The sequence below is a fragment of the Epargyreus clarus genome, unplaced genomic scaffold, assembly GCF_041222505.1.
Source record: "Epargyreus clarus isolate Ecla_fem2 unplaced genomic scaffold, WU_Ecla_fem_2.2 ptg000023l, whole genome shotgun sequence".
NCBI lineage: Eukaryota > Metazoa > Arthropoda > Insecta > Lepidoptera > Hesperiidae > Epargyreus > Epargyreus clarus.
Window position 1 is genome coordinate 10,959,127 of NW_027332230.1, and position 14,674 is coordinate 10,973,800.

The 14,674-nt window shown below is 37.4% G+C and overlaps 1 protein-coding gene across 3 annotated transcripts in view; it reads right to left on the bottom strand.

Annotated features, from left to right (window-relative positions):
- Positions 1-14,674, bottom strand: part of LOC140751490 (uncharacterized) — a 32,193-nt gene that overhangs the window by 3,683 nt on the left and 13,836 nt on the right. For all 3 annotated transcript variants that reach the window (XM_073085370.1, XM_073085369.1, XM_073085368.1), the window contains exons 3-6: positions 11,062-11,808; positions 4,796-4,919; positions 1,977-2,096; positions 85-360 (exon numbers count right to left, since the gene is read on the bottom strand). In XM_073085370.1, coding sequence (XP_072941471.1) covers positions 85-360; positions 1,977-2,096; positions 4,796-4,919; positions 11,062-11,808 — 1,267 coding nt within the window. The remainder of the gene's footprint in view (positions 1-84; positions 361-1,976; positions 2,097-4,795; positions 4,920-11,061; positions 11,809-14,674) is intronic.

Consider the following 14,674-nt stretch of genomic DNA (forward strand, 5'->3'; position numbering starts at 1 on the left):
GGCGGCGGCGAACACATTTGTTGCCGTTACGCCCTAGTGACGACGTCTCTAGCGTAGTACAAAGTGTACAGCGGCGTGCCTCACCTTGATGGTGGTGCGGGAACTGCTGCCGGGCGGCCTGTTGTTGCATGAGCACGTGCCGCCACTCCGGCGAGTACGGTCGCGCGTGGGGCGCGAACGAGCGCGGCGGAGCGGCTGCGGCCCGGCGGGGCCCCGCGCCGCCCGCCGCGCCCACGAACCGCGGCTTGTACTCCGGCGGCGGCGGCCGCATCTGCTGCTGCTGCGCGCGGAGCATCTGCTGCTGTTGCTGCTGCAGCATCTTCGCCTGCTGCTCGCGGGAGATGCCCGCCGCTGCTACGCCTGCAAGTCACATTGACAATGTTTGTGTGTTTTACTCGTAACGCAGTGAGATTACAATAAGTATTAGGCAACAAAAGATGATATATTATTTAAAACTTTTTTTTTATGATCGTAATGGTTTTAATATTTCTGATTTATGGTTTGTAAGTTACTTTTAAAAAGAAAAAAAAAAGATACTTTTTTGATCTTCTCATATTTCACATTGCTTAACGACATCCAATTACAATAAATGCAGCCGGAATCATTTAATTACGTTATTATCAGCAGCAATTAATAAATAACAAAAAGACAAAAAGTACAAGTAGATATTTAATCTAAGTAGGTATGTATAATATTTGCAAGATATCGTCAATACCGGTTTAATTCAAAAAGATAATACTAAAAATAAAACACGACATTATTACAATATAGTGAGCGCATTTTTTACTAATTATACACTTGGCGTAACCGGTGCTAGTTAGCTACAGATAGCGGACGATTGTTACGACCACCTGTTAAATCGTAACTACATTCTGATATCATCACTATTTCGAAAGTATTGTCCAAATTAAAATATCTATTGCAATTATTGGCTTGCGTACAAGAATCAATACTGCCAAATATTACGTCATAACATATTATTATGATGATCAGTTGCTTACATTTCTTTAAAAAGTACACATTAGAGAACAATGTAATAGTAATTTTAAAGATGTAACCTATTAAAAACTATGCTATAGCTAACTTGTTAGAAAGCAATGCAAAAAACTTACTATGAAAATCGTTTATAATATTAATAAGGTAAATTAAGCTTTTATTCCTTTTTTAATATTGATTAATAGATAATGAAAATATTGAATAATAGTAAATATTGTACTTCTTGCGAAATTTGTGAAAACTAGTATACATCTCACAACTAATCTAGTTTTGAATAACAGCTCTATCTGCCTTCAAATACATCTTCATCGCACCATCATTCATTTTCCATCACATACCAAAAGTTTTGGCGGCATGTCCACACTATCCTAATTGTTAATAGTAGTGTGGGTTATTTCATATACATCTTCATCACATCATCATTAATTTTCGATCACATACCAAGCCGAAGTTTTGGCGACATGTCCACATAATCCTAATTAGTAATAGTAGTGTGGGTTATTACCCACACTACTATTACTAATTAGGATAGTGATATGAATGATGATGTGATATAGATGTAAATATCATTTACATCTATATCACATCATCATTCATATTCGATCACATACCTAACCGAAGTTTTGGCGGCACGTCCACACTATCCTAATTTGTAATAGTAGTTTGGGTTATTTCATTCACATCTTCATCACATCATCATTCATTTTCGATCACATACCTACCCGAAGTTTTGGCGGCACGTCCACACTATCCTAATTAGTAATAGTAGTTTGGGTTATTTCATTCACATCTTCTTCACATCATCATTCATTTTCGATCACATATCGAAATTTTGGCGGCACGTCCACACTATCCTAATTAGTAATAGTAGTGTGGGTTATTTCATTCACATCATCATTCATTTTCGATCACATACCTACCCGAAGTTTTGGCGGCACGTCCACACTATCCTAATTAGTAATAGTAGTGTGAGTTATTACCTAAAGGCGGTCCGGGCCCCGGCGCGGGCTGCTGCGCGGCGCCGGCGGGCCGCGCTCGCATCGACGGCGAGAAGTTGATGCTCTGCGACTGAGACACCGAGTACGTGTCGCACCCGCTCGCTGCAACAACATCAAACACTTTTGATTACATTGCAATCAAACATCGCAATTTTGACATACGTGAAGACTTCATTTCGTGTTTGGAAATTGTCTACATCGCTACCATTCGTTTCGCGATGTATTGATCCACCTGAGGAACGACTTGATTTTGATCTTTCAGATTCAGACATATAAACTTCCTAATTAGCTTCTCGAACAAAATACTAAGGCATACAGACATACTAAAAATTCTGCCGACTTGCAAAAAATACACGTAACACATTGCATAGGTATTAAATACAATGTACGGTTAAATAAGATTTCGTTAACTACAAAGCAGAATGTTCATGGATCGTGATTTTTCTATTTTATTTATTAGTTCACATTAAACTAAAACAACGATTAAATACTCTGCCCCTGTAAGGTACATAATATACCTATATTGTAATGGTATGGTATGTATAATCGTGTATACCTTAAGGCTTCGATTACGGCATGAAACAGGGATGTTCTATTATTATGTCATAGGTTACTAATCAATATTGTATGTTTAAGAAGTTTTAAGAAGAAATAAGTCCTTAAATACTCTAACTGTGAATGATAGCGAAAACGTTAACCGATTCTGCGATCGCGAAATTATGCACTCTTGCTAATGATACAGTTATGTAAGAACCATTACCTACATTACTACTTGTATATAAGTACAAGCACGTAACTGTAGTGTATCGTAAACCATTTCATACTTCGAAGATTACATACATAGTTTAATGTCAAGTTACATTTTTGAAGTACAATATCCAAAAAATCTAATACCCATTAATAACACAAATTAAACCAACGAAACATATTTTTAGGAAAAAAATTCAATAGTTGTAATAAAAAAACTGTAAGTAGGTACATAATTTAATGTCCACAAAAAAATGTGTACTAACAATCTAATACATACTACTAAATGGCCTCTGTGAAATATTCTATTAGATTTCTGAACCCCATGGGTTGACCGTGGAATACATCCATTTACTTATTTAAACATAAGCATCTATTGGGCGTAATTTAATATATTTGTTAATATTCATAGATATAGTCAGACATTCCTTGGTAAATTCTTCTATCTACTTATATGTAGTTTGAACAAAGATTTCGACCTATGTCATCCCCGAAGTGCGCGCTCGGCGTTCTCGCGATCGTCAACCTCACACGTGCCCTCCCCCCGGTCTCACATATAGGGTTGCAAGTTGATGAAATTATCGATACAACTTTCAATGTTTATATCAACGCCAAAAATAACGATAACCAATAAAATCTTCATTTACAAGGCGATATTATCGATAATTTAAAAATGACTTATACTACTAACAAAATAGCTATTTATTCTTAACTACCTCTTTTTATTGTCCTGGCAAATTAAACACGAAGTCTTTTTGCGATATCGTTATAATATTTTTTCGATATGCAATGGTTCAGTATAGACAAAATATCCATATTTCAGGGTCGATATAATGCAACTTTCGATACACCGTTGCATCCCTACTCAGATATCGACGCCGGGCGGCCGCGGTGCCCACTTTACTACATCTATCGCTACCTCGCTTATCACAACAACACAAGGCTTACTTTTATACAACCAAAAACACCCACGCATCAACTAGAAGCAATACGCATACCCTTCGGTACATTGTACTGAGTGTTATGAAAAATAAACTGCACGCTACGTAACATTGTTGTTTACAGTGTCGCTGTAAAGTTGATACATTAAATGCAATGTCTCGATCGTATTTCTCTAGTGATACAAACCAGAATTACCACATTCTTAGGTGTGTGTAGAGTAACAATATCTTAACTATTGGCGAATTTACGATAATTTACTATTCTAATGTCGAAAACACATGAAAATATCGACCGTATTTTTATCTCTACAAATTAAATGTTATCTGTTGTAAATTTCCGTTTATAAAAACAAATAAACATCATAATAAAATAGAATATATAGTATCACAACTATGGACTCTGGAAATGAAAATACTCTTAGACTTTAATTTTTGTCAGACTCTTTGTAAAAAGTTGCAGATAACAATCTTTACTCCATGACTAACAAGACAAAGTGTTTTACCTACCATCATGAGAAGGGAGGTATAAAATATAACGGTTCCACTACCGGATAACCATTGTTGTAACTCACCCAATTCCAGTTTTGCGGTAATAAAAACACCAAACATCGAACCAGATACGTTAAACCCGTATATTATGAAGAATATTTTCTCAATATTTATTAAAAATTTATAGGAAAACTCGTGTATTTTTTTATTTAAAAAATTTACATCGATACCTGTTTAAGTAAAAATATTTATTTACATCATCATGAAATACTTTCACCGGAGATCACATTTAATTAAGTCGTCGTTTTATGAATCAAACTCGTTTACCCAAAACTTTTAATGAATGAATGATTCAATTCAAGTGATATTTTAGGTCATAAGAGTGTATTAGGTAATAAATATTATGTGGGCAGAGTAAATAATGTAATTATTTTCAATTGTATTTTTCTCACCCTGTCATAATCAGTCGCTTACAAAGTACGAGTAGGTTTGGCAGTGGCGCCTTCAGAATCGAACCACGAAAAGCTCTACGATGTTGCGCTTTTAATAGATCTCACCATACATGTTATAAGCAGACTTGATACAATCATACTTTTGTTATGAGTAATAGTAAAGTATACATACGTTGGTGATGCTGCGGCGACGGCGTCCCCTGGTGCTGGAAGCTGGCGTACATGCCCTGCTGCGCCGCCGCCGACACGTGCCCCCCGCCCCCGCCGCTCACCTGCATATGCTGCGCAGCTGATACCTGGCGGACACATTCATATGCATAACAATTCTATCCTTTATAATAAATAGAAAACAACTTGCACAAACATATATAAACATGGACTCATCATTATCAGCTAAATAGATTTACATTAATCATAGCTAACTCAATCAAACCTCAAATCTCAATAAAAAAACTCAAATTCTATTAATTCCTTTAGGAGTTACTGATGCCATAGATGTACATTGTACGAACGTTAAACTTTAACCTCCCTCTTAGTGAGTTAGGGTTTAAAGAAAACTAAATCTTTCTTCGTCAGTAACAATTTCAATATATCATCATTATCCTTCAATAATAAAATAACCTTAATTAGCCGTACAGATAATTGCCGCACTTGAGAAGAAAATAGCTCAGCACTCGGAAAATAATGGACAGATGATAACCTACATAATTATTCTCTACTACAGTGACTACTTCACAAATAGATCTGACTCAACTAAGTCAGAATGAGACTTACAATGATAAACAGTTGAACCTGTCAGCAGTCACTAGCTAGTAGTTATACTCAGTGGTTTTACCCACGTTCAAATATTTACACATAGTCAAAATATATTGTCTGGAATAATATACCTGAAATAGCTACTAAGGAAATAAGAAAAATAACTTATTAATTCTCCAGACTTTCCTATTTTTGTCCTAATTCGGAAAATGTAGAGTCGCAATGATGTCTAAATTAGTATGTTTTGAATAAAACCAAAGGTAGTTTGGTTTTATTCAAATTTTATAGGTTCTAATTTTATGGTTTTGTAAAACACCCCTAAAAGAAAGAATATCTAGTCTGGTTACCTACAACATTAGTTTAATAGTGGGTTCTGCCGTGAATATTTACCAAAACGGAACATTGTATAGGCCATACTCGCATTTGAAAAAAGCGTCGCATTCAAGTCAGGAGATATTTATTAGTTATGGTGATCGTGTAATCGCGGTGTAGCGGGGCGCGGATCGTCTTGGCCGGCGGGTCTCAGGTCTGGTGACAGATGCCAGTCGGTAGTGTCGGCGGTCGGTGCATGTAGGCGAGCGGCGAGCACACATCGACAGCGCGCGGCGCCGCAAACCTGTTCCGCGCCGTCTCCCGCTCGCCGCGCCGCCGCTCCCGCAATTTTGCCACTCGCCTTCAATATAATATGCGTAATAGCCGCTAAGCCGTATTGTACAGCCAGACGGGCTAACGGCATCGCTTATCTAGTCGTGCATCGACGTTCCGTGAAGCTTGGACGGCTATCACGACCCTACCTGTACACACGTATGACTAGAGTGCAGTAGCCCATCATACTAACTTGAAAATTTTTAATAAGCCAAAAGGCAAAAACCGCGCAGCAGATTCTATTTTTGTCTAAAAGTCGATATTCTACGCGTTCATCATAGATTAGTAGCGTTGATAAAACAACTTCATTAATTAAATCTAAATATCAATGTTGCGAGTATCTATAAGAGGAAACGTTTAATAGAGGGTAATCAATTACATCCATGCGAAACGTAAACATTATAAGCCTCAATATGATCTGATGACTTCATGTCAATAGTTAACATTCAACTTTATAATTACATTAATTAATTTGTATTCGCAACGAAGACGGATATGAAATTTATAGATAAAAACGGTTGCTGGGTGAAGTTACTTATTACAGTATAGCTCGAATACCCGCGCCTCTTTCAGAATGACTTATCTATAGTATGTATGGTGATTTCAGTACGCCAAGACACTTTCATTCTAAGAATAAATTCTTCATATAAGTAATAAAGTCGGAAATCAACAACGGCATTTACCATGAGCTCTTTACCTACGGTGATAAGGCTCCCGGCGAGTACCGTTTGCCGACCGAGGAGTACCGCTGCGTCCCCGAACTAGACGAAGAATAGAGCTCACTTTACAAAGTAACTGGAGGCATATGTTTTATGCCCATCATAATCAAACAAGACTTTAAAACAAGACCACAACGCCCAAATGCCAAACATGCCTTTTAGTCGAAATGTATAAATTGTATACAATCTTAATTTTAATCTTAAATAATTAAAATATTTATATATTATGTCCATGTTTGATAAGAGCGAAGACGAAATACCATAATGTTTAATTAGCGTTAATAAATGCAAAGTCTGGCTGTTACTATTGGATAGAAATTGATAACAATACTACTACTACCGAAATAAAACTACAAATAACGTAAAATATTTAAATCTAAAACAATATAATTAAGTTCGATATTTTTAATTCCATACGTATATTCACAGAATAAACATTCAAGATCAAGATACACATTACTATCTTAGAAGTAAAGTATAACCTTTAAGCGACGCTTGCATTTTCTTAAAATAAATATAAAATCAATACAGACTAACGCCTTCGAAGGTCTCTGGAGGATCCGCTCGTGTAGGACTGACGTCACGGACCTCAGCCCTTGCTAACGGTATATATAGCACGCCCACACACCCGCGTCACGAACACCCACCCACCACACCTTTAGGTCAAAGGTGATAAAGGTGTTATATTTAGATATACCATTATTCAGTTCTCTAAATATCACCACTTATATTGAACCAAAGATTCGATATATAAGGCTATAGAGTGGGTTGGTATGTTAAGAGCATGATTAAAAAAATATCATCCCTCTTCACAGTAAAACGATCTCAGATTGATTGAGAGTTAACACATATGTATTTAAAATTGACTTACTACCATGTCCGATTATACTACTATACAAATACTCGTAGTGAAATGTCTATATCGGTCCAATAACTATTTCATAGGGCAAATGACGCAGTTGTCGTCAACCGATTACTATCTCACTGTCGGGCACGGGTTTGGCGTAAAATGAGAGCGGTTTAAGCCATAGCTACCACGTTGACCAAATGCAGATTTGTAGACTTAGACCTCACACACTTGAAACTCATGAGAACTTTCTTTATAGAACTCTTAGACATGACGATTTCCTTACAATGATTTCTTTCGCCGTTTAAGCAAAGGATATTTCATTTGTAATACGCACATAATTTTTAAAAGTTTTATCCTGGGATTCGAATCCCGGATTGAGCGGTCAAATATACATTACAACATGTGGAAATTATAAAGACATGATAATATAAAAAATTTGCAAAGAAATAGTAGGTACTGAGTTGCTTTTTAATATAGTTATCTACAGGCCTTATTAAGTACGTATCTAGCGACTATAAAATGTAGAGTCACCGTTAGTAACTATATAGGAAGCTCTTGGCAATTTAATTGAAAAAGTAAAAGAACATTAAGGATCAATGACCACGAACAATACTTGTGATGGTACGACAATGTATGAAAAAAAAGGAATTTTCTACAAAATTAGCTTTTTCCTTTAATTTGCCATTTAACATTACTTCCCAGAATTTGATCCTAGTAAGCGATAGTATCTAATAGTGGAATAACGCAGATTGAGTCCTTTAAGCATTTTGACTATTCCTTATTGTTTTGGATTTCTCCATCCACGCATATTTAAAAATCCACCTGTATATGAGATAGTTAAACATTAACACCATTTCAATGATCACAGTTAAAGTTTCTATACAATCCATTTTGCTTTACTTACTCATGACCTAAATTACACGTGAAGTCGCAGGCGGAAGCCAGTATGATATAATATGGCCGTACACGTTTTCATTAAACTCCAAACGCAATATTTATTAAATTATTCGTATTGTACTCCAGAACTACAACATAACCCTTAGTATGAGTTTTTACGTTTTGACAATATTGTTTTTGTATGTGTTTACGTATTTGCCCATACATTTCCAATCAGCGTCCCTAGCGGACTGTATCAGAAATTCAGAACTGATTGGAAATGTATGGGTAATACGTAAACAAATGCAAAACAGTCATTTTTGTAAAAACGTAAAACCTCATACTAAGGGTACAGAGCACAGATAGATGTAGAGCGTTCTTAATTAAGGGAGTGTCGAGCTAGCTGTGGGTGGAGACACATGTTCTCCGTGCAGGAAGTAATCGGACGGGAGTCGGACTACTCTTTTTATTTTATTCGAATACTTGTGATGTCATCGGCCTTATCATTGCTCCCTTCCGTCGAAAGTATTGTTACGAATCACTTGATTGTGACGAGTTACGACCATAATGTTTTTTTCTTACTTAATTTATAGTAAGACGAAGCCCTATGATTCATGACCTATTTTTTTTTCATCAAACAAGCATGCAGGCCTGATATTGATTAATGACCAATGCCACCTACGCATTTATCAATAATCAACTCCAGAAATAAATTAAGTTCCGAAGTCGGCCACGGGTGCCTCTGAGAACTTATGGAATGTTTCGTAAAGTGGCTCGTTACCAGAACATTCAAATCAAACCGGTGACGCATTCGCGCAAGACACTGCTATATCAAGCAGAAATAGGTGTGGTGGTATTGCCTTTCAATTATAGATTTTTATTATATTTAAAATAATCTAGATGAATTTAACTCTACCATGCTCTAAGATCGCAGGAGCAAGAGCTACCCGTATAATCATTAAACTATTACGAGTTCACGATCTCTAAATGTCATCAAGAACTTTATATAGCTATAATATGCAAATGCAAATATAATATGTAAATAGGTAGTGTCAGTAGCGACAATATGATTTGAATTGAAGACATAGGCAAATTGAATAGTTTTAATGCTTCACAATCCACTAAATTTTAGCAGCTATAATTATCTATAGGCAGAAACGAAGAAAATAAAAATATTCTTCGTACTACAATACAACAACGAAACAAGCACTTGTCCGTCATCGAGATGACAGCCTCGCGATACTAAGGCGTTGCTTATACCGTCATTTAAATCCAAACATGTGGCTTTCGACACATCTGCTATTCGCAAAACAATGTAGGTATGTGTACGTAGATACCGTAAACATGTGTATATCCTACTTTACACTTTACAAGTTTTTATTAGTTAACTGCCCGTCTTAAAAATTGTAATTAAGCTGACTTTGCAAATTTGTAACAAGTTTCACGGCGTTTCGCTGCTGTTTCAAAATAGTGTCTCTCAAGGACTGTACCGTAATATTACACAGTGTTCAACAAATCCTAGTCTATCAAATTCAAAATCTTTTTTTCAGTTGTGACTGTTGCTTCCAGAGATTATCGCGTTCGAGCAATCTCTTCAGCAAGTAAATATTACTAGGTGTCTACATAAGCAAATACTTGACGAATTTATGAATAAAGCAACTTTACCGCTTTGGAAACACTGAAAAAATGTGTTTATTGTCTTATAAAGGCCGTCAACGTCGCGAGCGAATAGGTACTGATGAAACCACTTGCAAATACATACACATTTGATTTCGCTAATGCATCCATGAAATCCCTTACCGAATTCGTCAAAAAGTTTCAATAAAACAACAAGTTGATCTACTGTAACTTTCGCTCTATCACTTAAACTTTTTTGAGCGACTGTATAAAATCTATAAAATAGAACAATATTACTCTAAATTATTAGCTTATAAAGTTAACTATTTTACATTAGACATGTGCAATATGCATGTATACCATGTAACCTTTACAAAAAATCTTCTAACGATAGTTTCAATGAAGAATATTAGCGATAGTGTCAATATGTCTCTACAAGCAGCTTAAAAGCTGTAGTGTTAGAGAAAGACAAAAACGGATGGTCGCAGTCGTCTCGAATCTCCTAGCAGTAGTCTCGGAGCGGCAGCGCGCGCACGCTGTCCCCCGGTCGATACCACACCAGACTCCCATGTTTTTTATGTCCTTTCACGTCACGAATAACCCAATAAAGAAGACTTCCAATTACTAAACGCAATTTACCGAATGGGTTCGGTTTATGACGTGTCAGATGAGCCAGTAGCATTACAAATAGTTATTTAATACAAGATTCCTAATTTCCTTCTGTCCTTACCAAATAGAAATGGAAGCGTCGATTCCGGCGTTACTAACAGAAATATTCTTGTTTCAAACTTTGGCGCGCAGATAACAACTAGTACACGAGTATCAATGAGATATATGTATGAGTGAGATTTTTGAGAGATGTCATTTCGGTAAAACTCACGACGTAATAAAAGTTATGAAAAGCAATACAAAGTTGTTACACGTACATAGATTTAAATATTACTAAAACTAAAGTAAACAAAAGCTCAAACATACCTGTAGGTTATGATGCGGCTGCGTAAGATGAAGTTGTTGCTGCTGCGACATATGCAGATGATCAATCGGTGGCGGGTTGGGACGCGGTCGGTAGTTGCCGTAGCCCCTGTATCGCGCCCAGTCGCCGCCGGTCGCCTGCTGATGCTGCTCCGCCATATGTTTCAGTGTCTGCGCAGCTGGGGACATTTCACCGCCGCCGTAAGGCCGCGGCGCTGGCTCCCCTTCGGGTGGTTCCAGGCATCCGACCCCACCGCCACCGTTAAGTTTCCCGCCGTCTAGATCGAAATCTTTCATGAGCTCGGGGAACTCGGATATCTCCGTGATGAGATGTTCGAAGGCGTCATCCCCGTCATCCTCGCCGATGAGGTCCGCGAGGCCCGGGAAGGCGGAGGCGGCGTCTCGCTCGAGTGCGGCCGCGCATTCATCCAAGCCGACGAATTCATCGTCCGCCACCTCCGATTTGCATTCGGCTTTGCACTCTCGTTCGCAATCGAGCGGGGAGGGCACGCGCGGCGGCTGAGACGGCGGCGGCGAGCCGGATGTTTTCACCGCGTTCGCAAGGGCTTTCACCGTTACGTTCGTCGATATTTGTTGAGGTTGTGAGTCTGCCGCCGATGTGGTAAACTCCAGTTGCTGGACTATTTCCACGGAGAATTTCGTCAGACCCTCGCCCGCCCCGCTCCCACCGCCACCTCCGCATTGTAGTTTCGCTGGTGGCTCATAATCACCGCACCCGAATTTTTGTTGCTGTAACAAAACAAGCAATTTATATTTATGGCATAAGATGAAGGCATCTTACACGATTACAGGTGATGTACAATATTCAATAGCACAAAAGAATGTGTTCATAGTACAAATCTCACAGTCTTTATCATACGTACGTACATAAATTACGAAACATTGATAACAGAGAATATTAGGTACGTTGAAAACTTGCGAAATCGAATGAATGTCGGAACAAGGCTATGGGAAACAGTATTATTATTATATGGGTGTAACAATAGAAACAAACTTATGCTAATCGGACCCCGATAACCAATCACGTGTCTAAACATCACGAAACGTGTAAGGAGAATAGTGATCGAACAAGTTCCATGATTACTTCATACTTAAACCAGTTATAACAATTTTAGCACAATAAATGTCAATTAAACTATAGGCCTCGCCTTCATTAGCGTATTCTATTACTTTGATGCTTGGTAACATTTGAAGTTAACCTGAATCATATAGCGCCTAAATAATATTATTTATTATCATGTCATGTTAAGGAATAGATCGTGCCTTGGTTATTTGGTATATTAGGTGATTGGGGGTGGACAAAATACTCCTCACTCTTTATGCAAAAGTGTAGCAAACAACACATCGATCTACTATTGAACTATGGATGGATAAGACGAATGTTGGTACATTACGTACATATTTTAACGAGAGCTGTTTAGGTAACCCCAAGCATCGCAACAGTGCAATATTGAGAAAGATAAGGTTTATTTCTCTGGTGCGCTCGATCACGCTACCGAGTGTTGTAATTACATGAACGCGAGAAATCACATACATGTTATCATGTAAACAAACATTGATTATTATATTTTCACTGGCAGTCGAATTTCTGAATTATTACACGTATGTAGTTCTAACTTAACCGTAGAGGGCGCGATAATGTTTACTCTACTAAACTATGCATCGCAAATATCTCTTTATAAAATGTTCGTAACGAGAAAATGATTCATTTGTTAATATAGCCAGGAGTATGCGAATAAAACATCTCGGTAGCAATTTTTTTTTTCTGACTCTACAAATACAAAAAAATCAGTTTGAAAATTTTATTTCTTTAAACATTGCACAAGTGGCAGAAAATCATGAAAATCAGTCCTGCAGTTTCAGAGTGCATCGAATACAAACAAAAAAATCCTCTTAATAAGATTAAAACAGTACCTATAGGCACGTAAGAGAATCAATTGTTAAACCAAGGTAGACGAACTCAACACGCGCAACGCAGACTTATCAGAAAATCAGTAAACATGTACGTGAAACCAGTTTTCAAAAGCGCCATTAATCATGCTAATTAACTAAACACTTTCGTTAAATTAAAGAAGAATGGCAGAATGGCACATAATCCTAAACACGTTATCGACATTGCTCGTACATTGGATTGTGTCGTGATATGGAGAAATCGGAACACATCACATAATTACGAGCATATTGACGAACACGTCAACTGTAAATAGGTAACTATATTGACTAGTGAACTATCGAACATTCATTACAGTCATGATCTCGGTCACATTCAATTCAGCGACGGGATATGAAAAGTCTTATATAGATAGTTCACATTCATATAGAGAGAGCTTAGGCTCTGTCGGTCTCCCACGCTAGAAGTCACGAGATTAAGTCGAAGAAACATCTTTAATTTTTGCCAATGATTTGCGTTTTACATGGTAGCTAAATATCATTGCTCTAAATGAAAGAAAGCATTGTGAAAAATTCCATATATTTCACGACAATAGTTTCGAAGATGTACTAATTGCCTCTTTAACGTAATTTTAATTCGAGAGTCAGTACTTAGTAGTCAGTAGTCACAATTGCGGTCCGATGATAGAAATACAGCTTAAGCCGACCTTGGATAATTCACAGCTCAAGGCTTTGTAGTTTTACGGTATAAATCTTAGTTTAAAGCGGTTGTTCGCCATCACAGTCGGTTCGATTACTCAAAGTTTCAGAAATCAGCGCGCGCTCGGAGGTCGTCGCAGTGAGCGGCGCGAGACAATGCGAGGCGTTCGTTGTGAAACGCGCACTTTGCACAACCGACCCGCCCTGCCCTACCACACTTCTAATGCAAGCAAAGTGATAAATGGACAAAAATAATATAAGTATCTTAGACTCGCTACCTCATAGCTCAGAGCTCTAAGACGCCGGCACAAAAATCAATATCGACATGTATTTACCTAATACGTATCTGCAATCACTTGCGCGTTCTACAATCAAGGTTGTAAAATGAGATGAACCAAAAGTAGCTATTATACAACTGCTTTTTCAATAGACTTTCAAATGAAACATAGACTTAGAATAAATTATATACACAAGAGGACATGTTATATATTAAACTGTATATTTGTATAAGAACGGCTATAACAGTATTTTTGTGATTTGGGTACTCAAAACACATAATAATCCGATCGATTTATACTGTTCAAAACACATGACCCTATGTCACTCTCTATTTACTACATAGTACTTTGCCCGAAAGCCCCATAAAAGTAGGTTCAGGCGTTTCCAATATTAGCCTCAAGTAAGTGTCTGAGTTTTGTATGAATAAACGTACAAATTATGGAAACCGGTTTCGAACGTAAACAGGTACCGGAAATCCGGTTCTGTAACAATGACCGGTTTGTGTCTTCTAAGCCTTTAATTACTAGTTCAAGATGAAAAATATGGAAAATTGACACAGTTCGAGTTAACAAGATTTTACAAGATTTTTTTTATTTATTAACCTGCTGTTAGTGCGTACATGACAAATCGTGCAGCAAAACTTGAAACTACTTAAACATAACCTAATAAGCTAAGATTTGAAATAATGTGTCAATGAGCTGATCAAATGATTGACCCGAATTTCAGG